This window comes from Mercenaria mercenaria, chromosome 8 (genome assembly GCF_021730395.1).
Source record: "Mercenaria mercenaria strain notata chromosome 8, MADL_Memer_1, whole genome shotgun sequence".
NCBI classification, from domain to species: Eukaryota; Metazoa; Mollusca; class Bivalvia; order Venerida; family Veneridae; genus Mercenaria; species Mercenaria mercenaria.
In genome coordinates, this window is record NC_069368.1 from 83,574,276 (window position 1) to 83,601,688 (window position 27,413).

Here is a 27,413-nt window from a genome sequence, read left to right on the forward strand (position 1 = left end):
CTAACCAAAATAGTGATTTTGCAACCAGCATGAATCCATGCTGTTCACTAACGGTTTCTCTAATTGCAAGAGGCGTTGAAACTGAAAGCGAACAGCATGGATTCTGACCAGACTGCACGGATGCTGGTCGCAAACACACTATGTTGGTTTTCTCATGGCGCGGTTCATTTTGCTATTTTTACATGTACATACTACCAAGTGTTGCTAATTTATCAGCACATATCACAACAGTTCATGATGTATTTAATTTTGTTTCGTTGAAATATTTACAAATATCACCGTCACATATATAATATAGCTTGCCGTTTTGTATATGTCTTTTCAGTTATAATCTGTTATTGCAAATTTGGGAACTAATTGCACTTTTACAAATTATATATAGACGCTCTAAAATGTCTGTGTTGCTATGGGGTTACTTCTTGTAGTGTAAGGAAACACACTTACTTCTGTAAGAATTCTAGGTTCAAATCCTAGCAGGAAGCCCTGGCATACAGAAAAAATTGTATTAACTATTTACTTATTTCTGTAGAATGTAATAATTTATTCATTATTAACCTAAATATTGACAGCTCGAATTTTCTTTGTCTGTATTTTTGTCATGTCTGTGTTGGCAGAAATGGGGGAAAAGCATCTATATCAGATCACTGCAAACAAACAATATTTTTTATAATTTTTATTATTAAAAAAAAACAACAACATTTTATTTTCCCTTTATAAGTCATTTTGGTTTTAATTTATATGCACTGCAGGCAAAGTAATTTTTGAAGATTCATATTTGAGGAAACTTGGGAATGCATAAGAGTAGATCTATGTAGTATATGGAAAATAGTGGAATAGTTTTTTTCTTTCTTTTTTTGCAGCTGAGACATAAAAATTATTTTGGATTTTCTATGATTTCTTGGAACTGATGCCAGTTGTATAAGAATATGCCTATTTTTCATTTTAAACATGTTTCTTAAATGAGATTGACCAAATGCAAGTTTTTCATTGGAGAACACCAGAATGTGTTGACCAATCTGTTAGGCCTTTTATTTTTTATTCTTTGGTTTACGAACCACCAGGATCCAGTTATGTCGTAGGAGGAGGGAAAAAAAATAAAAATAAAATTTAGAAAAAGGGTTTTATTTTTTGGTCGGAAAAAGTCGTTGTATTGAACTTTAATCTATTGTACAGTTTATCATCTAATAAGCATAAATGCCCTTTATCAATCTATAGTCATTAGCAGCTATGATCACCATCATCAAAAATTGTTGTTTAGACTTAATTTGCTAGGCTAATAACAAAGAATTGTTCAAATATTAACTACCGGTATGTTAATACTTTGGGCTGAACCGGAGGGATGGGGGACCAGGTGCCAAGGATTTTGAAAATGCTTTTTTAATCCTTACTATTTCCATCTAAAAAGACATATCTCAGTAAATATATAATATTAAATAAAGTTTGTTTCAAATATTTTTTTTAATTTTCAAAACACATTTAAGTAAACATTATTTGAATACAAAGTGATGATAAACTGAAACCAGTCTTAGAGAAACTAAACGAGTAAGAACATCCTTATTTAAATCTAGTTTTTAGTAGTCACTGTAAGTCTGAAATATTTCCAAATTTGTTTTCCCAAGTTATTTTTTTTTAGCACGTTTGTTATTAACACGTTTGTTCCTAGTTGATGGTTCCTTTCCTGAGACCCAACAAGCTTCGCAGATTGGCCGAACAGTTCCAAACTGCTCCCTAAGATCATGTAATGCTGGATTATCTGCCAGATTTTCTGCACATCCACAATAGAAGCATATATCCTCCATCTTGTTGTTCACATCTGCAAACAGATTAATAATATTAAACTATCCAAAGCAATATATTGTGTTTGTTTTGCTTTGGTTTATAAATATTAAACTATTGAAAGTATTATATTGTGTTTGTTTTACTTTTAATAGTTTTGTACACCAGTATTAAAATACAGTCTTTTAAATCTTTGTCTCATATCAAATATAAGATCCTATCTTTGCCAAAGTATATTTTATAGAGTTAAGGCAGTCAAAACATAAAAAGGGTAGAAACCAGAATACTTAAGTTTATAGTGTATTTATTTAATCATTATGATATACCTGCATAGTATGTTGTTTCAATTGGGCTTTGACAGTTCTGACCTTCCTTCACAACCACAACGTCCTGTAGGTCTAGTCCAGGAAAAAGAGTACTTCCACAAACATATAGCTTTTCTTCCTTCACTCTGCTCAAACGCTGCTGCTCTATATATGTGAATTTCTTTGCAGCATACACTACACGTCTTTTACCACAGTCAAAACATTGTACATAGCCACGAACCTTAGCTGTAATTAGATATATTAGTAAGCTTTACCTGTGCAGGACTCTTATTAAAACAGTATCACTTTTTTATGATGCATAACATGCACTGTAGTCAGCTTTGATGCTATAAATTGTACAGCCTTCACATGTTTTAAATTTATATTCAATATATATTTAGGTCTGGTACAAATGATGTAAAGAATGACATTAATTACAATTCAACATGTAAAAACAAGCTAAAACCTTAAATCTATTCCACCATTCATAGGAAGAAGACATTTAACTGGTGCCAAAATATTTTACAAGGATTTGTTTAATTACCTGCAACAAATAATGATTTGTGTTTCTTGTCCCGGTCTGAAAGTTCTGGTCTCAGTTTTAAGGATGGCCGATGATTGTCCACAGTTTCTGTGCCATATACTTCATTGAATGGTTTATAATGGTTATCACCATCTGGAATAGGATCTGGCAGGAAATGCAGCTCATCAAAAACCTCGTGTGGAAGTCGTGGTGGATTTAGTACACAGTATCCACACTGGTTGCTTTTGTATTTCTTCATCTGAAAATGACCTTTAAAAACTGAATTCTCTTTTTAATATATACATAATTACATGTATATAAATGGACTTGAAAGATACTTTGGTTTCTTCTTATATTTCACTTACTAAGACTTACATATTTAAATGTAAATGCTCTTAATAACTATTATACTTTCAAGCATAAAATTTCAAATGTATTCAAATGCAAGGAATTGTATTATCTGTTAAACACTGAAGGCAAGGTTAATGTTAACAGCAAGTTCAGGATTGCCAGAACAAAAGTCTAGTTATTTTTCAAAAGTGAAAAATGTTAATGCATGTCTAAAAGCTAAATTAGAGTTGTAACACAAAGGCCCAAGTAAAAGTATAAAAACATGTATAGGGTCATTTGGTACACTGTACCTGGAATGAATACTGTCTCATTTGAGAATGTTTTTCAAGGAAGTCTTTGACAGCAGCAGATGACTGATAGTCATTTATCTTTTCCAAAGGGAATGTTTCATCTATAATTTTGATCATTTCACACAGGGCCTCTATTTCTTCTTTTTCAGCAGGTCTGTGAACTTTTACAGATTCTCCTTTTAGTGACAGCCTTTTAAACCGGTCTGAGACCACTGAACATGGGCCGACCATCGAATCTTTGTACGCCTCCTTAAACACCTTATTTTTCTCTGCGTAATTCCTGATACTTGCTAGGGAATTCAGACGTTTTGCCTGCATTTCAAAGCCTTCAGACATTTCAGTTCGGCATAAAGCAGAATTTTGGAGTCCAAGGTTAAGTAGAGCCATGATCCTTTCTGCTGGGTTATTGTAGCTCTGATTTGGAGCAGTGCGTACACAAATTAGCATATCAAGGTCCAGGCAAATGAATTCAAGCAGACATGCTGTTTTTACAGACTTATATGTTGTACGATGGTCAGGCCCACCATCTGTGTAGCGAAATAAAATTGGACGATCAAGATTTACACCATCATCTGTGTAGTTTTCAAGCACTATGTTTCTATTCTCTGTTGCATGACGCAGAGGACTAGATGCCTGGAACACCTTATCCTTTACAGTAACATGAACAGTTCCTTTGTAGAAAGAGTCCCTTGAACTTTCTGGAATTTCAACAGTCAACGCAACTGAGGCAACAATGCCTGCAAGATGGTAATCGTGGTCGAGGCACTTAAGTGAAGACTGGTTTCCTACCACCATAGCTCTATGATGTGATCTCACACCTGTTGCAACTGGCTTACCTGGCTCACCTACAGGGATAATTGCTTTGTCATCTAGACATTGAAGTCGTGAGAAATCTCTGTATTTCACCACCATGTCCTTCAGCATATACCATAGATGAAGAGCGTATGGAGCATCTTCGTGCTGTGCTCGGAGAAGCCTCTGCTGCACTGCATATTTAACATCAAATTTGCCTGTGTAGTGTTGTGCACTTGCTCTGAACTGACTTGATGGCATGAAGTTCAGTCTTATCCATGAAGCTGATGGTGCAGGTGTATCAGCAGGCAATCTCTTTAGCACGAAAGTCCTGAGATCTTCAACTGAAATGGCTAGTGGTAAGTATGAAGTTGAGGTTTCTCTTCTGTCATTCACAGCTGTCCATTCATCAAGATATGTTCCAAGTTCTTTCCAAAAGGGGTCGAACTTAGTGTCCGCCATTCTGCCATTGTACTTCCTTAAATCAACAACCACCTCTTCATCATCACAAGAGCTGATAAACTTAAGAAAACGCTCATCTACTTCTTCACTTGCAGCATTTTCACATGCATACTGATAATCAGTGAGTTCAAAGAACACACTTCTGAGTTCACATGGCTTCATCACTGTACCATATTGTTCAAAGAAATTCTTTCTTATTGCCCTTGTAGAAAACTTGGGAAGGCTGTTTTTAATTCTGTTGACCACAGATATTTCTTTTTCAGTGCTTTGGTTTTCAGGGTGCTTCCATATCCATTGCCCTGTCCCAAGGAAGTTGCCAAAAGACACAGTAAATAAAGCAACTTTACACTTAAAATAGGTTAATATTCCTTTTCGCCATTTCCTTCTTTCAGAACTGGATGTGGGTTCATATTCTAAGAGGGAAATTTCTTCATAAGGTGACACATTTTCCAACTTTGCCATGACAGCTGCATACTGACGAGGCACTGCTGTTGCATGTGATATGTTAGCTGTGTTAAGAAACAAGTGTAAAGATTTAAGGATTATAAAAATGCTGTGCAGACTCTTTACCATTCACCTAAGTATGGTTGCACTTAAGAAAACCAATATCTGCTTGTAAAACTTCAAAATGAGCTGCATCATGGTAAAAGCAACCTAACAGCTGTTGCAACCACAAGCACAGCCACAGATAAGCCTCTATACAACCATATGGTATGATAAGGGTCTATACTGTTTGACAACTGCTCTAGATGTGCAAGACTCATACTGAAGCAAAACGCACAGACTTTGGTTATAAAAATGCAAACAGTACAGACCGAGATAAAACCATGTGACAGCATGCAGGCTTATTTGCATTAATGCTGGTTGCAAACATCTAAAGGTTATTTCCCATGATGCAACTCATTTGTAACCTGAGGTTTTGCAGTTCTAGACAGGAAACATGTGGCATTCAGTATTTAGTTTGAAAAGGGGGTATGCTAAGGAAAGTTCCTGTGAAGTTTGGTTAAAACTGGCAAAGTCAGACAGGAGAAGCTAACACTTGAATAAACAAAAATCCATCTAGCTAAACATAATAGTTGTTACTAAAAGCTGAATAAACATTTGCTACAGGATATATTATTGTTCCTATTATAAATTTATATATTTTATAGAATATGCTGACATATTTAGTACCATAAACATATATTTTTTTAAAACTAGGTTTTTCATACAATCACTTTATAGTAAGCGATGCCAAATTTTTAAGTAAAATTAAAGCTGTGTCAGAATTATTTAGGTTCATAGGAACAATAACTTGCTAAATAAATCTATACAGAAGAAATATTCCCATTTCCAGTTAGTACAGTAGAGGTAATTACAGAAGCAAGCATCACAACATGTAGTTTAGCATTGAATGTAAGTACCTTCTATCACCTGCAGTCCCCAGTGGTCACTTACGGACCTAACAGGCACATGGCTTCTATGGTTTGCTTCTGTTCTTCCCTGCTGCTTCTTTAAATGAGACAGATAGGCCTCAATGGCTGTCAGTAGTCCTGTTACACTATCTTTGAAGGCAGAGAATTTTGTATTCATCCACCATGGAAACATTAGAACTTTAGCTAGCTTGTCTGACCTCTGGAATAATTCTTCTTCAGTGATCTATTACAAAACAATAAATATTAAAATGTCAACAGTAATATCAAAATTTAATTAAACTTACTTAATATTTGATTGTAAGAGTGGATTACTTTTCTACTACACTTGTGTTACTATAGGTCACTGAATGCTCTTATTAAAATTGAATTTTTTACCAGCTTAGTGGAAGTCAAGTAACAGGCAGACATACAAAGGAACTGTGATTATTAAAAAGCATTCAGGTTTCCAGGAAATTTAAATGAAATCATTGTTTTATAACTCTTAACACTTACCTTGATAAATTTCTATAATAAACTTATCCATCTTTCAATTAGGACAATACCATTAACTGCTATTAAGGGATGCTTACCAAAAGATACTGACTGAATGGTGAACAGTGCAGATCATGATCAGACTTTACAGATGTGCAGACTGATCATTATCTGCACTGGACGCAGTAGGCAATATAATTCGAGTTTAGCATATGGGTTAATTCATCAAACAGTTTGACAATGAATCTTTAATACTAATTCTTAAGCTCAAAAAAATATAAACGTCTGTATTAAGAATTACCACTGGAACTTTCTTGTGTTGAGCCTTCCAGTCTCTGAACCCAGTCAGCCGCCATTCTTCTGGAATGTTTATACTGCGACTTCTAAATTTATCATGGAATGGATCTATATACCATAACACTTCTGTCAATGTGTTGGTAATCTGTGTGTACATAATATATCATTCAAAAATTCAAGTATATAATAAAAGAACTTGAGTTGGTAGTATATGATTAAATAATGCTGTTTTTTTTACAGATAGAAAAGAAAAGAAACAGCCTCTAAATTTTTCTTATTAAAGTTAGTTACACTTAGATGTATCCCAACTTTCAATATCATTTTGTAAAAACTGACATGCAGTTAACTGATTGAATCTTTCATGCATTTTTCAACAGTATTTCAGTTATGTATTTTAAAGGTGGTTTAATTCATAACCATTGTTCTGAAGCACCAGTACAAGACAACCTACCAAGAGCTCTAACACAAAGAGCGATGGTCTGTAGCAGGATTCTAAACCACAGCCCTATTTCAGTGAGAGATTTCAGTCATACTACTGAACTACTTAGGTCAAAAAGGTGGTCTGCCAAGCTAACAGACAAAAAGTGAAAGGTACTTTGACTGATCAATACCTGTAAGCCAACCTCCTTCTGTCTTTCCTGGAAGCCAATTTGGAACTTTTTCCGACAAACATCAAGGACGTGGTTATACAGTGTTTCCTTGTTGTTTTTTGGCTCTGACCTTAAACATCGAACACGTGATATAGAAAGAGTGAATCACCCATACAAACCTTAAAATATCTGTGCAGTGTAAAAATTTAAACTATTATTAATATGCAATAAAATAAAATCTGTAAGGAGAACGGTAGCAGACTTGGTTCGATTGAGTTTGTTAATAAGAGGTAATGAAATGTGCTGCACCTCTCACGCCCCTTTAGTTTACTTTTTGAACTTGTAATTTATTTATCATACCTGACTTATAGGGTATGAAGAACGTGGGGCAAATTTACTTGGATTAATCAAATGCAATTTCATGATTTCAAAGCAGATAATTTGACATTATGGCTTCAAATACTCAAAGACAAGTCAATATACTGGCTAGGGTCCTACAACCAGATAGTCATACAGTCTACTTACTTCTCTGGTGGCAGCCAGTCGTACTTTTTCTTTAACTCCATTAAAACTTCAAATGCATTCTTGTCTAACGATTTTTGAGTTTCCTCAACAGATTCTAAGCATTCAACGTATATAACTTTGACACCAAATTGTACAAGCGCTTCCCCCGGCATGTCCGAAGGTAGCTCCACCTTGTCTGTCTTCTTGTCAGCATGTTCAGCAGAACGAAATCCAAGAACCGATTTAACGTGTGCTGTTCTTGGTACATTTTCGTTTATAACGTCACCAACAACTGAAGATGGCTCTATTTTAACGAATGATTTGATCTTTTTTGTTTCGATTTCATAAATCAGCATGACCCAGCTGGGCGCAGACATTTTGTGTTACTAGACCAATCAAAAACGTTATTACAACTCGGTAAGACAAACAGCGGCATTGATTGATCAATACTGCTGCAGATACGTACGATGGTAGCTATTACGCCGGAGCATGTTACAATTTTATTTTTGTTGTTGGGGCCCGCTATTTTTTGTTTTCGGCCGTTAAAAAAATGCAGCGGAGGGAATAAAAAAATCTAGATTTTTCAATTTTATTTTTTTTCTGAAAACGGGATTTTGTCAGCGGCGGGTTCGTAAACCGAAAGATCAAAAAATAAAGGCCTTACTTATGTAAACAGTTAATATATACTCTGAGTGAAATTTAAAGGTTATTGTGCCAAAATGTTTTCAAAAATTATATATTTTCCAGTTTGAAAAAAATGCCTACTACACTCCACACTCCATAATTGTAAGAATGTAGGAAGAGGCCTGGTTTCACAGAAATCCAGTTTTCCCCATTTTTTATTGAATAGGTATAAAAGACTTTTTACAATTACTCAGAAAATTATACTACTTTAAGCCCATACTTTGCTGTTTGTCCTTTCCTGACATGTCCTTTTTTCTTGTATATCATGGTTCAGCACAGCAACATAAAAGTAAATTTTACCCAAAGTGCTATTTATTCATACAGAAAAATCTCAAACAGATAGTTTTAGTTAATTTTGATAAAAACATTTTTTCCAGAGTAAATAGCATTAAAAATTCCTGATTTGAAATAACACTAAGTCTCCAAATTTCACAAAAAGGAAATCAACTTATATGTGAGGTCTAAGCCTTTGTATTATATGAGAAATATTTATTTGGACTGCCAATTTACAAAACATTGTGGTTTTTTTGTCATTAATTGTGTATTTTTGTACAATTTTGTTTTGGTATACACTTTGAGAAATAATATAGATAACCATAAAACATAACAGGTTTTCTCTAAATTTCCCACACAATAATTTGTTGGTACGAGGACAATATGAAAGACTAATATACAGTACATGATAAATTCAAGATCATATACTTGCATACTAATCACCAAAATGTACATTATTGTCTCAATACATTTTTATAACAATTAAGGGATCTCACACCATGAAATGAGACTGTCCTCATTGCATTATGTACCTTAATAAAATTATTGTTGCTTTCCTTTATCTTAAAAATGTACAAGTACCAAATATGTGTGATAGATAGTTTAAAAGTACCTATATAGATGTATTATAGGTAACTGAAATGAAAATAACTGTAAATATACAAAAACATTTTTTTTTACTTTGACATATTGACTTACATTCTGTCTAGAGGCAGTTTTATTAAATCTTTTAGATATGGCCAAGTCATAATTATTAAATGAATAAAAAAAATATAAAAGAAAAATACTCTTTGAAGTGATAGTCAAGACTGCAAAATTTGTTCAGTAGTTATAGCTGTGCTGTAAGTGCACATCTCACTGTGATGTTTATTGGGGGAAGCATGGGCTGATCTGAAAGGGGCCAAAATACAAAAAGCATTGATTTTTGACAGCCTAAAATTAATACATCAATCATTTTAGACAACAGTTCAGCTGGCTTCATTGAATCACTCACAGAACTTTATTTACATTACTCTTTATTATTGCTGACTGTCAAAGCAAAAAGTCATCACCTTAGTCAAGTTGCTTATATAGAAAATTTACTTGTGACATTTTGTAAAAAAAAAAACTCATGCTCAAACTGCCTCAAATATAAGTCAGTTTGCACCATTTCAGGTATGCTTCCATTTCAGGTATGCTTACACAATGTTCCAAGCGGTCATATGCTTGGAATCCTCAAGAAACATTGCAACTTCATAAACCAAAATACTGAATGTGGCCCTTATAGCAGGTATCACATTATGATAAACTGCATTCCATTGAAAATTGTCAGTCTTCAGCCTTCATGACATGCACATTCCTGTAGTGAAGATGCATGACACACATAATGTAAGCTATGGGTGTATTTGATCATGACTAGTGATTCTGGCTGAGAGTGATTTAATAGTACATGAACATTTAATTGGCATTTTATGCAAAATATGCATTTTCAAGTGAATGGTCATTCAGTATTGAAGACAAGTTATAACTGCAAGTCTCTGGTTTTGTTTTGAAGGAGACTGGGGAGGGGATTTATTGCAGGTGTAAAAGAAAATAAATAAGGGTTTTGTCACATTTTGGCAAATATAATTTATGATGATTATAAATAAATGTTGGGAGACTGTTTTATGCATGAACAACCTGACAAGCTTTGACTTTGCACATAAATTTATCAATGAACTTATTTTGAAAAGACAAGACTTGTAAATATCTAATATCGTACAGTTACCTGAATCAGTGGGGCACCAGAATCAGTGTATTTTGTTTAAGCATGCTCCTTGTTTGAACAGGGAGTCGTATGACATAATAAGTTTTTGCAGTAGTTGTGTAAACTTATTAACTACATCACAGCTGTCAAACTTTGCAAAATGTGATTTTAAATAAAAAGTAATGATGATTTAAAATACCCATGTGTAAATTTTCATGAATTTCTTATTACTTTTTTCCACTGTTACAAAATCTCCTCCACTTCCCACACTTTTTAACCATTTGAAACAATATTTTGTATGATGTAGTTTCAAGATCTGCAGAAATTATAAATATATATGGTAAAATAATATGCATTACCCAGAATTAGCATACAGTGTATTCCCAAAATTTCATCTTCTTATATATTTATGTTGTAAAAAGTACTGTTTTACCTCCATTTGTTTCACATGTGAATGTAAATAAATCTTGTTTTTTCTGCCAGAAATGGAAAGATTGCAGTTAAATAGTTGCATCTCATTTGTATTCACTCAATTTGGAGTATGTAACCATAAAGGATGTCACCATCATCCACCTCTTATACTGCTGCTTGCAAATGGAGGCTAGACTGCATGGTGGTTTTCACTGCCATTGCTATGGTTAACCTTACTTGATACAAATATTACAAATCCCAGCAAATATATTCATTTTCATGATAAGAAAGTATTGTTTTTATGATAACTTTAATGTTTTGGACATACTCTTCCATTTTAATATCACTTAATCATATGACCTACGAGTACACTGATTCAGGTGTCGGCATTTAGACATACTACTTATAGGGGTCATGTTATTAAAATGGCTCTGATTTTAAATTGAAAGCTAGTTTTAAAAAATTTGGATCTCTTTAGGATGCACAAGTAAATAATGTATCAAAATAAGTTCATTTTGATATATTCAGGGATCACTTTTGGCAGATACTATTATGAGATTAATTCCCATTTGCCTTGAATCAATGAGATTTTTGACAAAATGAATGGGATTTTTTCTTTTTATAATGGGATTTTACATCGGCGGACAGCTTTTATTACACTGAAAAGCAAACATCTGTTTATTTGTAAGAAATTATTTTGTAAATAAACAAAACAGTTCCTTTCAGAGACACCTTTTACAATATTTAACTCTAAAATTCAGTGCCAGGAATTGCTGAATAGGTTGATAAAAGTTGTAACCAAGTCTTGGGTCCACATGCATTTTTCCCCTGATGATTTTACTTCAAAGCTGCTTTGTCAAAGTTGAAGTTCAGTTATGTTTTAATCTTTCTGGACTTGATACACTTCCATTAGGTCAAAACAATTTTAAAGTCAAACTTATTTATAACCCTACCCTCAACCATTCCGTTTGGAAATTCGGGCGTTCGGCGTTTTTTTATTAAGGGACTTCACCGGGGGTTTCTCCACCATCTTGTTATTCTCATCGCTATTCATCCGCGCGAATGGAGGCACAAAGTTTGGCCTTCCAAATGCTTAAATTTCTGTTTCAGTGTTATTTTGAAACATCGCGAAAACAGATTATTTTTGTCTGGTAGTCATAATCATCGGACGCTCTATGGTGATAAAAGCGAAATTCCAGCGCCTAAATGAACGTCATATGAAAATTAAGTGACGGCAAGACCGCATTGCAGCGAAAAGTTGCAATTTTGGCAAAAGATCTACGGCCACGCGGATGCGATTTTTAAGCGCATTTGAGCAAAATTTATGCGATTTTCACCAAAATAATGCGAGAATATCGCGAAATCGCGTCCAAAAGTGATCCCTGTATATTTAACCCAGGTTTAGACAAACGCATAGGAGATGAATCCTTATCCCCACCAATACTGGTAACTCCAGGCTATAAGTATAGGATAGACAACGAGTGCCGTTGTCTACGGGATATATAGCAAAGCGAGTTGTATATATCCCGTAGACAACGGCACGAGTTGTCTATCCGACTTGGACCACGTGACATAAAAACTGCAATTATTGAAAACTCTCCCACGCGTTCTATAGAAATTAGGATTAACGTGTTTTTATAAGAGTAATATCATCTTTGTACCGTTAGCGCTTAATTGTCAGTAGGGCATATGAAAGAAAGCAGGTTACTTGTATAAATTCAGTTTTACTCAAATACCGGATTTACTAAGATTTAACGTTCATTAACACTTTGAGTCATTTGCAATCACAAAATTAATGCTAAACAGTTAAATATGGATTTCTCAAAAATACTCAAAATTGGACTGCATGCTGAACAATTAGTTTTTGTGAGGAGTTTGCATGTTGGCGAAACACGATGACAGATACGTTGATTCGTTGATTCAAGAAGATAGCCAGGTTATTTATTTATTTAGTTAGTTAGTTATTGTTTTTATTTGTTTACTTTGTCTATCAGGATATAGTTAGTGCGTAGATGCTCGTAGGACTACGAATACCTTTTACTATATTGTGCCCTTCTTGTAAGAATGATGTAGTTGTTTTACTTTCTAACTGGGCCAAGTTGTTCGAAACTTTAACGGGTTGTAATTTAGTTTAGTTTAGTTTAGTTTATACTAATTTGTTTTAGCTCGATTGTGATGAAAGCTTTAACTGTTTAAGCTTATTGTAACCACTCTCGAGTCCGTTTCCTATGAAAACTAGTACTGGGGTTATATGAGAAGTCATGGTCATGACCCCAATGATGCTCGAACCCACGACTACTGCATTAAGCTGTTAAACTAACCGCCTGTTAAATTTCTATTCAAGATACTAGTCTTGGTGGGTGGGAAACACTAGTATGATGTTTTAATTTTACTGTAAAGATGATTTAGTCTTTATAATCCTCAGCAAGTACATTTGATTTTCTAAGTTTTCTAAACTGTCGAAATCTACTGATAAAGTTAATCGACCGTTAACTCAATCGCCTGTTAAAGTTTCGAACAACTGGATCCAGTTGTTTGCAAATGTAAGGATCGTGCTGACATGTCTTTTTTTTTATAACAAGTGAACATAAAAAGTTACAACTGTTGGAAACGTTTCAGTGAATGTGTAAATTACGTTTTTACCCAGTTGGTTCTACACTACAAATATGTAGTTTATTGTAATTCAATTTTATTGATATCTAATAAGATGGGGTCATTTTTACAATATTAATATTTAGACGTTGTCAACTGAATTTACCTCAAAGTCATTCTTATTTTTTATCCCAGTGATAACTGGTGAGAATATAGCAAGGTCATTTAACTCCGGAGTTAGCCTGTATTGTTAGATGGTAAATTGACACGAAATTCACGCGTTTTTTTGCCCAAGTTTCCGCCGATATATATACAACGCTACTGTTGTATATGAAATATAGACGGGTACAAGTCTGCTTTGCAATTGGCTATTTACGGATTATCGTGGTCTAATAAATTTTATTGGGCAAAATTCAAGACTAACAAGATTCAACATGTGTCACTGGCATGCCTATTTTTTTTTTGGTGGTGGGATGTGGGGCGGGCTAGAATGCACTTTACTGCTAGGATTTTAAAAGGCAGGACGTGCTCGTTACAATCATTTAAATAAATTGTAACAATAATTTATTCATTAAAGAAAAAAGGAAAACGGGGCTGTGGGGGCAGTAGGAAAAAATGGGGTGTATTTATTAAATGTGCGTACCGGTAAAGTGCAGGTGTCCCTTTTTGGGCAGCATTTTTTGGTAGTTTCAGCTTTTCTTCATTTGTTGAACAAAGACATTATTACTTGAGGCATAAGCAGGGGTGTAAAATTCCACTCGCCCGCTCGCATTGGCGAGTTAAAGTCTGGATAGGACGAGTGGATCTCGCTGTATACTCGACCGATCGGGCGAGTGGTTTTTACGTCGTAGCTTTAATGAAATTCAGAAATTACATCTTGAAAAACGTCAACAAACTTTGAGATAGTTCAGTTGCATACTTAGATTGACTGGAATTTACCCGCGAATTGTAAAGATATCAAAACGTCATGCCGGTAATTTTCCATTCCGAGAGCACGTGCGACCTATCGTAATATTAGATTTACGTCTCCGTTACTTTTGTTTATCGACACCTACACAAAAAAACGCACGTAGTGCATTCATTTTTTAACATTATCTCTTCAGTTTTTCAACATCGCTTGAGAAGTAATACAATTTGAATTCTACTAATATTTCAATAAAATATCGACGGAAATGTAAGCAAATTTGTATGAAAACGGTTGAATTTTCATACAATCATTTGTTAAATTTCAAACAGCGCAATCTTAATTACTGTTTTCTTTCTAAGAGAAAGTAAGTGATACATACTATGGGCATAAAATTCGGACTTTTGACCAGAAAGAACAAAAAACAGAATTAAAAAATCTTAAATAATGAAAAAGCGGCAGTAATTTAAATACATTGAGTAAAACGATTTTTTGGGTAAAAAAGTTTCTGTTAGTGTGGCGGAATAGGTTACGTGACCTCGTGGACGTAAATAGAAATGTGATTTTAAAATAAAACAAAATGATGTTGTTGCGGTTTTAAATAAGTTTTAATAATAATGTAAAATCCTTGAGGGCAAATAGGTCACATGGCGCGAAAACTGTAATATGACGTAATGCCATGACAATCTCGTGCAACAATACCGCTTTGATCTCCACTTCATATGTCATGATACCGATACACTTCGAGGATGTTAATTGATGATGAAAACAGGCCAATTACTTAGTTTATTCATCATTGTTGTCTGCATATACTGAGGCAATTTTTTCGATGTTTTCCGGTTCCGGTTTATGTACACGCCGCAGACTGGTTGTCTACATGAACATCCGAGCACTCGGAATCAGTCACAGAAATTCGCAAACCGCGCCAACATGCTTCTTTTATTTCTTTTTCGTAATGAAAGCTGCACATGCAACTGAAAAACATTTTTAAAACAGTAAGGAAGTGTAAAGGCCGTCAAGTTACTGCGAGGAGTGCAAACAAACAAAAAAAATTCTAAAGCCAGTGCGAGAACGCGGTGGATTACGTCATCGTCACGGCTTCCCGTAAATTTTGCAAAGTATGATATTCGCTGTAAGAGGTGTGATGACACTAAATGTAGACTTCACTGTTTAGAGCGATATTTCACTTTCTTTTGAGTGTTGAATATTTCCTTGTAAGTGGATGTATAAAAAGATAAATCCCCATGCTAGGCGGTACCTTAATTCATATTACTTTCCTGACACTTTGGGAAACTACGGTAGAGGTTAGACTGTGATTATTTTTACTGTTGATGCAGTTATTTAATATGGAGAGCAACTTGATGGTGGAGATGACAAAATTAGTGAAAGAAAAATGTCTGGTGTGAAAAGGAAATTTAAGAGTAACAAAAATAATCAAAAAGGAAACGTAGTGTACGAGCTATGTGTTATGTTTGAAATCTGCTTGTTGTACATAATACTCCTTCCATAAAACATGACAGTATTAAAAATGTCAATTATTAGGGCGAGTGACTGTCCACTAAGGGCGAGTAGATTTTACTAGCTACTAGTCCTGCAGGGCGAGTGGTGTGAAAAAGAATTTTACACCCCTGATAAGTTGTGTTTTTCTCTGATGATCATGCATAAAATACAACGAAATGAAGTACTTTCGTCATAGAAATTCAAATTTTTCCGAATGAATCGAGGGAAAAAGTTTTCATGTTGTTGTTGTCGATATGTCATTCTTTATTTACCTTGGAAACAAGGATACGATTTCATTGGTTGGTAAAATCTAGGACACTACCTCATTGGCCGAGCTATTCAGGTGCTCGACTGGTATATATTTTGATTACGGAATTAGCTTTGTTCAAATATTATTATACGACGCAGTGGTTACCTGATCCAATAATTGGAAGCCATTTTGAATGGGAACCAATATTGGACAGGGAACCAGATTAATCTACCCTATACATGGAAGGAAGAAGTAGATTCCGGTAGAGTTCCGGCGCCGGCGGAATAAGATCTATCGATACACACAAAGAATCTTGGACGTTTCGACCCCAAGACATTTCGACCCCAGGACATTTCGACCCCAAAATTTGATTTCCTTGGACAATTCGACCCCAAAGACATATCGACCCCAAGACATTTCGACCCCAAAGAGAAAGTTATATGTTTTTAATTCTATATTTCTTCCAGTTTGTTTATTTTGAGAACTATGACTCCAAAAACACGATTTATTAAATCTTCTTATCCATAGGTGTGATAAAAGACCGTGAATACTGAGTAGGTTTCCGTAAGATGAGTATTGACAGTGTTTACAAGATTTTAAACCTCAAGTAATGTATTTATCATGTTTTAATCTTGTTATCATAATCAGTAATCAGTAATAAGCAGTAATGTTTATAATATGATAGATCAGGCGTTAACACACATGTAAATATTTTGCATTTGATTAATTAAAGGCGTGCGTTTAATCACCTTTAATCGTAATTTGGCAGTTCAGAATTTCGTAAAGTGTAAAGTTATGGGTTTAATGAGCAGTGACAGCTGGGGGATGTGAAAAGAAAGAAATATACATATGCAAATAATAATAAATTTATTAACAGACACATATATATTCAAATGAAATATATATATACATATACACACACAACTTACAACTTTATATATACGTGCATATACATATCAGCCTATCATTGTTTACACAAACTAAAGCACACCTTTTACTGTCCTTAATCCACTTTTATTATTATCATTTACATCCTAAGTCACATTTTTTGAGCACATCCACTTTTATTATTATCATTTACATCCTAAGTCACATTTTTTGAGCACATCCACTTTTATTATTATCATTTACATCCTAATTTAAGTCACATTTTTTGAGCATAGACAGCACCAAGACTGTTTAGGAATTCCTCTCCTGTGATCTCATGGTCGTCGTAGTTGTCCCATAAATCCACAATTCGTGCGTCTAGGTCTATGTATGTTTGGCGACGGTGACGACCCAGGGCTTGCTCTGAAACTAGCTGATGCTGGATCTCAACCAGCTTTCCCTCTCTCAGCAGAAGTGGCAACAGAACATACAATTGGAGTTGCGATGCCACCCTGAAATGCAAATATATATATATATATATATATATATATTATAAATGCACTAATAGTTTGTTAATTAACAATGCAGTTTTCTAAACTAAATAGACATGTGTCACTTGCTTGCGTTATATGCTTTCAAGGGATCTTTCATTTTATTTATTTTATTCCTATACGTTATTCGTCACTAACGTTCATCGCACATTGCGTTATATGCTTTCAAGGGACCTTTTATTTTGTTCTTTTATGTTTTTCGTCACAAAGGTAATTTCCTCAATTTCCTCATTCATAGCAGTACAGCAGTTGAGTATATAAATGTATATTTTGTTTAACGATTAAATATTGACTTATGTGCCAATTCATTTGAGAAATATTAGACCATAATCTATAAACTCGTGCAAAACGTTCAACTTACCTTCAACATCGTTGTTTGTTCTGACTGTCTGTCTGTACACAGACCACTCATTCTCAGACCACAACGAACTGTCTATCCACTGGTCTTCAACATACTGAAACAACTGTCTCATCGGCTCAGTGTTGCCTTCTGCCTTAGCTCGGAGACGGTCGAACGCCCTACGTATATGCTGTCCAGGTAGGAATGGCAATGCCAACAGCTTACGGATCAGATGAATGGGGGTCGAAATGTCCAAGGAGTTGGGGTTGAAATGTCCTGGGGTCGAATTGTCTCTTGGGGTCGAAATGTCTTGGGGTTGAAATGTCTTGCTAGCAAATAGCCCTACGTATATGCTGTCCAGGTAGGAATGGCAATGCCAACAGCTTACGGATCAGATGAATGGGGGTCGAAATGTCCAAGGAGTTGGGGTTGAAATGTCCTGGGGTCGAATTGTCTATTGGGGTCGAAATGTCTTGGGGTCGAAATGTCTTGCTAGCCACACAAATAGTCTTTGTGAGTCAACGAACTAAACAAACATTATACATTAATTAAACATATAAAATATGTAAAACTACACCTTACTTTGTATCCAGTGATGGCTATTAAGAAAACCAAAAAAAACCAACCTTTTTCAAATTTCAAATCCTACGCAGGAAGTTTAGGAATGCCTTAATACTGGAAAGGGCCGTTTAAGCGGAAAGATTGAATAGTGAAATCTAGTAGATTTCGCGAAATCTAATCAAATTAGCGAAATCTAGACATAAAATATCTTTAAAAATCCTTTTAAGCTTTTATTAAAAATATAAATCTACGTGTGCATGTCAATTTTCAAGAAAAAATATTTATATTTAGGGTGGTTTGAAGCGAAAAACGTATACAGGTATAGTTTTCGCCCGATTTTACACACGCGGGGAAAAAAACAAGGAAGAATATCCAACAAGGAAAGCCACGTTCAAAACACGCAGCCTCCCCAAAGACACACACGAACAACCCTTGCACACAACACAGAAAATGAAACACCAAAGGACAAAACAAACAAATATAGGAACACAGTGGGGCACCGCCTTGGAACGTTCAGTGGCAAAACCACCACTGGGGAGTTTAAACCGGTTTATGGTGCACCAAACCTCACTCTTAACCCCACCATGTTCCAAAGTTACAAGACAGTGTAAATAAAAATAATCCCCGCCAGGTGAAATCCTAACATACGTAAAGGCAACAGAAGGTATGTTATGTAAAACACAAAGATGCCCTTGTAAATATAATATAAACATGCAGTCCTTAAGAACCTAATACGCATGTACTAAATGCCTTTGCAGAAGACAGAGCAACAAGGAAAACACCCTTAAGGGCCCGACGAAACAGGCCAGGAGACGGAAATCAAAAAAGCTCAGTCCTGTCTTAAGTGACAGGAAAAATTATGCATAAAAAGTAATGAATTTTCTTTTAAAATCTTTTTAGTTTTTTATCAAGAATATATTTCGAATTTTGCATGTCAACTTTCAAGAAAAAATATTTATATATAAGGTGTTGTTGAAAAGAAAAAACAACGTATACGGGGGTTGATTTCGCCAGGTTCTATAACAGTAACTATAGGCCAATAACAATTTTAAGCTGCTTAGGAAAACTCTTTACCTCTGTTCTGAATCAAAGGTTAACATCTTACCTAGAACAAAATAATATTTTAGATGAAAACCATGGTCTGGCATCCGAATGGGTTACTCCACGTCAGACCGTCTGTTTACCTTAAGTATCTTAATCGAAAGCCCGCCCGCTTAGCTCAGTAGGTAAGAGCGTTGGTCTACGGATCGCGGGGTCGTGAGTTCGATCCTCGGGCGGGGCGTATGTTCTCCATGACTATTTGATAAATGACATTGAGTCTGAAATCATTAGTCCTCCACCTCTGATAATTCATGTGGGGAAGTTGGCAGTTACTTGCGGAGATATCCTATTTCCGGAATAGTTAAAACACGTAGGATTTCGTTTTGGAATCGTTTAATCACTGGAAAAGTTCCGAAATTATCTTTTCAATTGTATCAATATATGATAAAAGATAAAAGAACCATAACAGAGATTTTAAATGGGTATCTCATGAATGTAAAAAGCATCTTAAACTCAATCGGTAGATCAGACCTATGGCAGAAACAGAATAGCATAATCAGTAAATCAAAAAAAAAAGTAAAACAAACACTGATTGATCAATACAAACAAAATAGAGAAAAGTGGAAACTTCACAGATCGCTCAACACGATAAAAACGAAAATGCTGCAGACTCGGTTTGATTGAGCCTGTCCATGGACGGTAATGGAAATGCATGGTTTGCACAGCTTCGCGAATCTAATAAAGGTAGAACTTATAATAGTTTTAAAGACACCCATGCTTTCGAGTATTACTTTAAGATATTCGATAACAACGATTCTCTAATCTTGTTTAAATACAGAACTGCCAACTTCGAACTCCAAAGGACAAAATGAACAAACAAAGGAACACACAAGGACAAAACGAACAAACAAAGGAACATATTTCTGAGTCATATTACTTGCTCCAATGCGATTTTTTCTCTCATCAGAGAGAACAATTTTTAACTGCGTTAGAACTAAGTGGTACACCACATCTAACTTTGAAGCTGTGTTTAGCATCTGAGAATATAATTGCACTCAAACACTTGTGTAAATTCTTTAAAATACTTATAGAAAAATTCAACTAATTGTGTATCACTTATACCACTATAAATGTGTAAATTCTGGAAAAAAAATCATCTTACTTTGTATAGCACTAATACCACTAGATATGTACTTGAAAGTTTTGTCACTAGACAATCACAGCGGTAACTTGACCTTATTAACTCGGCAGATATTAGTTCTTTCTTCCTTTCCATAATTATATTTATTATAGAAAAAGTTTCTTTTTTACCCAGATTTTGCAAGTAATAGCAACTTTCTCGTGCTAGGAATTAGTCCTTTTTTCAGCCTGTGTACTATTTGATGATAAATAAATGTTACACAATCTACATCAATGAAACTATTTTAAGAAATTTGTGTGTACTACGATATTTTATGAATGGAGCGTGTTTATTTTGTGCAAGCACGGCTTATACAATGTTTATATAGCGGTTTATTTTTAGAATGACAGTTGCTAAATTAATAAAGGAACTATTTTCGAGTTATCAGGTCAAAATCAAAGAGCGTAGCTGAGACTCACTATTTGTAATAGCTGTCTATCCCCCTTTTACCACATACAGTCAATACTTAGTAATTAACTCTCTGGTTTGTTATAGTATACAGTATATATGTAGCAATAGCATTTTTCTTTTTAGTCACTCTCTTGTACTGGTAAATTTCAATGTCGAACTTGCAAATGTTTCTTTGTTATACCCCATGTTGTATACTGCGTGATACCTGCATGGGTGAAAATAAAGATATTTTCTGTTCTGTTCTATTTCACAAAAGATACAACGGTCGTCACATACAGATGATTAGTTAATAAAATTAAATTTAATCCAATTAGTTAAGCCGGGATAAACGATAATTTAATTAAGGTGGTTTTCTCACACGTTTGAAGAGGTGCGAAATGCAGCAGGTAATCATTCGGTCAAAAGTGTGCCGATTTATATCATCCGACAATTATTGGATTATTACATGTAACAAACAGTAATTAGTCAGATTTGCAATTTATTTTTCATTAACACATTTTTCATATGAAAACGTATTTCTAAGAATTATATTGAATAAAATCTGTAAAAAGATCCTTTGGAAGCAAAGAATGCAACCAAGAAGAATAATAGCAGACTCGGTTTGACTGAGATATATGTTAAGGATATTGCCCATTTTTTCAATTTCATTCATATATGCATTCTTTCTCCAATTATTGTTGAATACAATTTTTTCATGTATTAAACAATTAGATGATGATACGTGCAAACATACACACAACGTGTTGATTCAAATTGCATACAAGCCGTTACATTATAATGGTCAGAGACCACCAATTCAAAAAAGTACAGGGAACTTACTGGGAATGAGGTAAGTGTATACCTGGGAATAAGGTAGCATCTGTGCGTTCTGATTGGTCAGTCATGTAAACAAACCCAAGAAGTGATTATTTTTTTCAAAATGGAATATTTTTACGGCATTTACAGTATTTCATGATACATTTTGACAAAATTTGCTACATTTTATGTGTATTGAAAAAAAGTTTCATCAAATGAATTTCTCCCGCCATGACAACGATGTAAACAGGGGGTCATCTCATTCACACGAAAATTACTTAAATAAAATATCACTATTCATATGTTTTTCGTCCGATATTTTGGTGGAACTAAGATAGTTCTTGAAAAAAATTTGATTGGATATACATGTTTCGATATATGGAAACTATCAATACAGATACATGTATATATAAATCTTTTTTTTTCTTGAAAACTGACATGCACACTAAAAATATCTTCTGAATAAAAGCTTAAAATGTTTTTATTTTTTTATTTTTTTTAATAAATTTTATGTCTTGATTTTACTTGTCATTTGAAATTTCTACGCATAGCCTATAGAATCTTTAGAACCCCAAGTAGTTAGTACTTAATTATCTATACTAGATACCTGCTTAGAAAGAGACTGAGTTATAGTAAGTTCTAGATTTCTATACGTATTCCACCTGGACATTGTGGACTTGAAACGCTTATCAGCTGTGCATTGTTTGTAGATTTAATATGTTATGTTACTTAATTTGAACGATTCTTTCAGGATTAATAACACAATTTACTATAATCATGCATCCAATACCAATGTTTATACTTAGCTAAATTCCTCTTGGGGAATGTCTGGTTATTTGTAGATTAGCATTTGTGTAGTAGATTATATGGTATTCGTACGGAAATCTGTACGTTTGTAATCGGTTTGTTACTAGATAGATCTTTATTTTTTCCTCCAATATTGAAGATTTTAACAGATGTACAAACAGAGAAAATATATACATTACATGCAGTTTACTATACATGTATCAATGAAAATACGGAATAACATTAAATGAAAAAAAAAATTAAAAAAATAAATAAAGAAAGAAAGTTGGCAGCCCAATCATATTCAGCCTAATTAATTAACATGAAATTGTCTAGTAGCGAAACCGAAAACAAAACTAAAACAATTTAGCTTTTGTCATCAATTAAACTAAATATCAACACAACACTCAAGGAAAGTGCAAATGGGCAAAACTTTTATATGGATGGCGTCCAATAGCTATATTTCACTAATTCCAAAACGAAAGATAACTAGTACAAGAATAGCACTTAAACTACCAAAACTGTACCTACAAAAAAAGAAAATGTATCCTTTTTGACTGCAATTAAATTCTTTAGAAAAGAACTTTTTTATATGTAAACTAAGCTGGACAATATTTCAAACCCAACATTTAAATATAAAACTTGACAAAGTTGAATATTGCCAACAATATAAATAGGAGCACGGATTTCTCTTTATATCAGTCATGATATGCCTTAACAAAACCTGTTCACATGGAAACCATGTGCTCCGCCCCGCATTCAAAACGTGCCAGCTCGGAATGAAAGATATGCCGGCTCATCAGATATTTTGAATTATAACTACTCCGTAAACATTTTACAAAGTATTTTCAGCATCCTGAAATTCTCAAATTGCAAATGTTCATTAAGTTTTAATGCTACAGTTATCAAATCAACACACTGTTCATAAGGCTTTAACTTGACGAAATGTTTGTACGTTTGTATGTCGCAAAGTTCAAACCAAGCCAGCAATAATTGCTTGTACAAATCGTGATTTCTTAGGCACTTACATATTGTGTGCTCAACAATATTTTCACAGAATAAAATACACTTGCGGCATTGTGTTGGAAAAGACCTTGAGACAATATAACCTAAAATTCGCACAGCAGTTTTACATAAGGGCATTAACTCTTGCCTTTTTCTGCACACCGACCAGAGAATACACGGGTTGTTTGTAGTCAACAGGTTAGTAGTTACTGGAATTTCACTGACTGTGCTGATGCGAGATAGTCTTTGTACATGGTTCACAAGTGTGACATTCTGGTATACTATTTTCTTCCACGGAACTTTTGCAGGGAATAAGCCAGAGAGTACATACCTTTCAAGTACATATAATAAACCATACTTTTGTAATATTCGATGAATATCAGCAATAAATCCCTCATGCTGTGAGTATTCACTAATGTATCTGATTAGTCTGTTTATGAACACTTTTTTAGCTAAATATTTATTAGGTAGTCTACACAACTGGCCGAAAAATTGTAATTTGCGAGCATCAATGATCCCTTCAATACTATCTACATTAATTGCGCACAGCGAAAAATCTGTACTAGTGCTTGCACTAAGTCCTTGTGCGAGTTTGGTGCAAAACCGTTGAGAAATTTCCAATTTTAAAATATCACAATGAGTTATGATAGACCACAATTCACAGCCATACAAAGCTCTAGGTAACACTACTGACGAGTATATAGTTCTTGTAGAAATTGGATTCAGTGAACTTGGGTGTAATCCACTATGAAAAATACTTAAGAGAGTTCCACGGATCCACGGAGTTTAGTGCACGCCTCTTCTATCATTTTACCAGTAGAAAGATATCTGTCACATATCATCCCTTAGTGTTTATAGTCATCGACCTCTGTTACAGTATGTCTGCCTAATTTCCATAGTCTATCATTTCTTCTATTACCGCATTCATTGAATACTATAACAGCACACTTATCGCAATTGTATTCAAACCTCCATTTACACGAGTAATTATAACATATTTCCATCATTTTGTTTAAACCGTTTTTTGATAATGACACAAGAATCATGTCGTCTGCAACAGTTGGGGAGCTCATGTTGTAGTTATACATACAGTATCCAAGTCCACTTGATTCTAGTTCTTTGATTAATCCATCAATAAACAGTATGTATAAAAGAGGTGAACTTTTCCCGCCTTGACGGGTGCCTTGAAGTACACGGAAAGAATCGGACTTTAACCCTTGGTAAAGCACACAGCTTGTAACATTTTCATACATATTGGCAAATGCTGAAAAACACGTATCATTTACAAGTGGTCTGAGTTTGTAGAGTAAACCAGAAGTCCAGACCCTGTCGAATGCTTGGCGACAATCAAGGAAGCAAATGAAAAGCTTGGAACCAAGTTCTTTGGCATGTAGCACACTTTCTCTTACCACAAAGGACGTCATCAGACAACCAAGGTTTTCCTGAAATCCGCCTTGTTGGGGACTGAGTTCATTTGCTATGTTTTCTTTGCATCTGTTCATTACCACAAGTTCATATATTTTCAAAATAACAGACGTAAGTGAGATAGCCCTGTAAGAATTTGGATTATCTTTCCGTTTTTTAGGCTTTGGAAGTGTTATAATTAAACCCCGCTTCATTTTTGAAGGAATATAACCTGTTCTCAGCATCCATGTATACATGTTAGACAATACAGGAGACAGAATATTAGATGCAAACAATAAATGTTCATAACATATGCCATCTTCACCGCAGGCTTTATTGCGAGGACATGACTTAATTAACAACTCGACCTCTTCAGAAGCTACATACGCTGTAGGGTCAGGTCTAGAATTTCCAACTAACGAATCAACACTGTCTGAAACAATATTTTTCCACGAATCATCAAAATTTACAGATTGTGAGGGAGAATACAGGTCTTTGAAATAAAGTCCCCATTGTTCAGTCAACTTTTCCCTATCTCTGAAAATTGTTCCATTAAAATTGATACTTGCACCAAGGCAACTGTTTGCTTGATTTCGGCGTGATTTCACCAACTTCCAAAACTGATTTGAGTCAACTTCGGCTGTTCTGTCTATTTCAGCATTCATATCACATATGAATTTATTTGCAAAAAATCTATGCAGTCGTCGAAATTTCGCTTTCGCTTGCTTATACGCACGGTATTCATCGTATATGACAGAACGCGGTCTCCCTGCACGACACCATTGATCGTGCCTTTGTTTCATTTCAGAATGAACAATCGACAGTTCCTCATTCCAATATGGTTTTAAAAATCTTTTGGACTTGGTTTTGGGTAGTGTTTTATTTGCACTAGAACTAATTGCCTCAATTAAGGTATCATAAATTTCATCAATATCACTTTGACTTAAACACGAGTCGTGATGATTCAACAAGTGTGAACAATTGCTCAAAGTAGTTTGATAAACTCTCAAATGTTCACTATTCACTTTTTTCCAGTTAACTTTACTTGAAATGTCCGCAGTAGTCACTGAAGGTATCGTCAATCTTTCGTACGTGTTATTTGGTATGTACAAAGACGAAATGACTTCTCTTACGCTTAGACAGATCAGTGTATATTCTCTTAGCGCATTAAACATGGCAATTAACTTCAGTTAGTTGAAGATGGCCAGTAAACTGGAAGAAGAAGAAATGTAACAGACTATGTACACTCCTACTGAGGCCCTTCCCGCGGAAAGGGTTCTTTCCGCAGAAAACGCGCTTTCCGCTGCATCAGTTATTTTCCGTTTACTTTGAATGTTGTTCATATTTTTGAATTGAATACACAAAGCTGTTTTCTGCCTGGTACTACCTACTGAACTGGTTATGGTAAATTTTAGGCAATATCCAGGAATAGCCCCCGGGGGACGTTAGCCTACCGTCCCTATTTTCACAATGAGACAAAATATCAAAATGCGTGACATCAAACATCTGGATCTTCCAGACGCTTGATTGTTTTAAAGTCTAAAAATAGTGCGGTTATTTCCAACTCACCTGTCAAATTTTAGTGTGCTCTGAATGTCATTATGATATCGTTGGAAGTTATCGTAAAGTTATAGTTTTCTGTGTGGATGTCCTTTTTTAAGTTACAATAGTCCACTGTTATAATGTTATTTCACAGGTATAGAACACAAATCGTCGCTATATATATAATCCAGGAATACGTCCCGGGACATATTCCTGGATTATATATATAGCGACGAATGTTGCAACCTGTTTTATAAGTATGATTTATTTCCATTGTTACTCAAGGGGAAGATTCCCCGGGAAGAGGGTTTTCTTCGGGGGCTTCTATGCTACAGAAAAAATGGGGCTTGGCATTGTTTTGGGGGGAACTGTCTCAATTATTCATTTTACGGAATGAATGTAAATAAATAAAGCATGTAAAGAAAACGTCCCGGGACGCTTTCTTTAATGGCAGTCTACATTGAAAGAAAGCGTCCCGGGACGTTTTCTTTTCATGCATTATTTATTCACGTTCGTTCCGTAAAAAGAATCATTTAAGACAGTAACTGTCTCAATTAATAATTTTACGGAATGAATTTTAATAAACAAATGTCCCGGGACGTTTTCTTCAATGGCAGTCTACATTGAATAAAAGCGTCCCGGGATGTTTTCTTTACATGCATTATTTATTCAGATTCATTCCGTAAAATGAATCATCTAAGACAGTTCTGGTAAGGTGACTGGCTGGTCCGGGTTGCCAGTAATGTCTGCGGTAGCAACCGAATGTTCTGTAGGTGGCACCCTGAAACCCGCCTGCTGTAAATCTTCCAAGGGT

At 34.8% G+C, this 27,413-nt stretch overlaps 1 protein-coding gene and 1 long non-coding RNA gene across 2 annotated transcripts; both read right to left on the bottom strand.

Annotated features, from left to right (window-relative positions):
* Positions 1-1,139: 1,139 nt before the first annotated feature.
* Positions 1,140-5,072, bottom strand: LOC123536040 (uncharacterized). The gene is made up of 4 exons (XM_053549217.1): positions 3,246-5,072; positions 2,626-2,863; positions 2,103-2,327; positions 1,140-1,813 (listed from the first exon to the last, which is right to left on the bottom strand). The coding sequence occupies exons 1-4, from the start codon at positions 5,070-5,072 to the stop codon at positions 1,620-1,622; spliced, it is 2,484 nt and encodes an 827-aa protein (XP_053405192.1). The 3' UTR covers positions 1,140-1,619.
* Positions 5,073-16,966: 11,894 nt separating this feature from the next.
* On the bottom strand, positions 16,967-18,551 carry LOC128559127 (uncharacterized). The gene is made up of 2 exons (XR_008372208.1): positions 17,896-18,551; positions 16,967-17,495 (listed from the first exon to the last, which is right to left on the bottom strand). It is a non-coding gene; the product is annotated as an uncharacterized LOC128559127 (long non-coding RNA).
* Between the last annotated feature and the right edge of the window lie 8,862 nt (positions 18,552-27,413).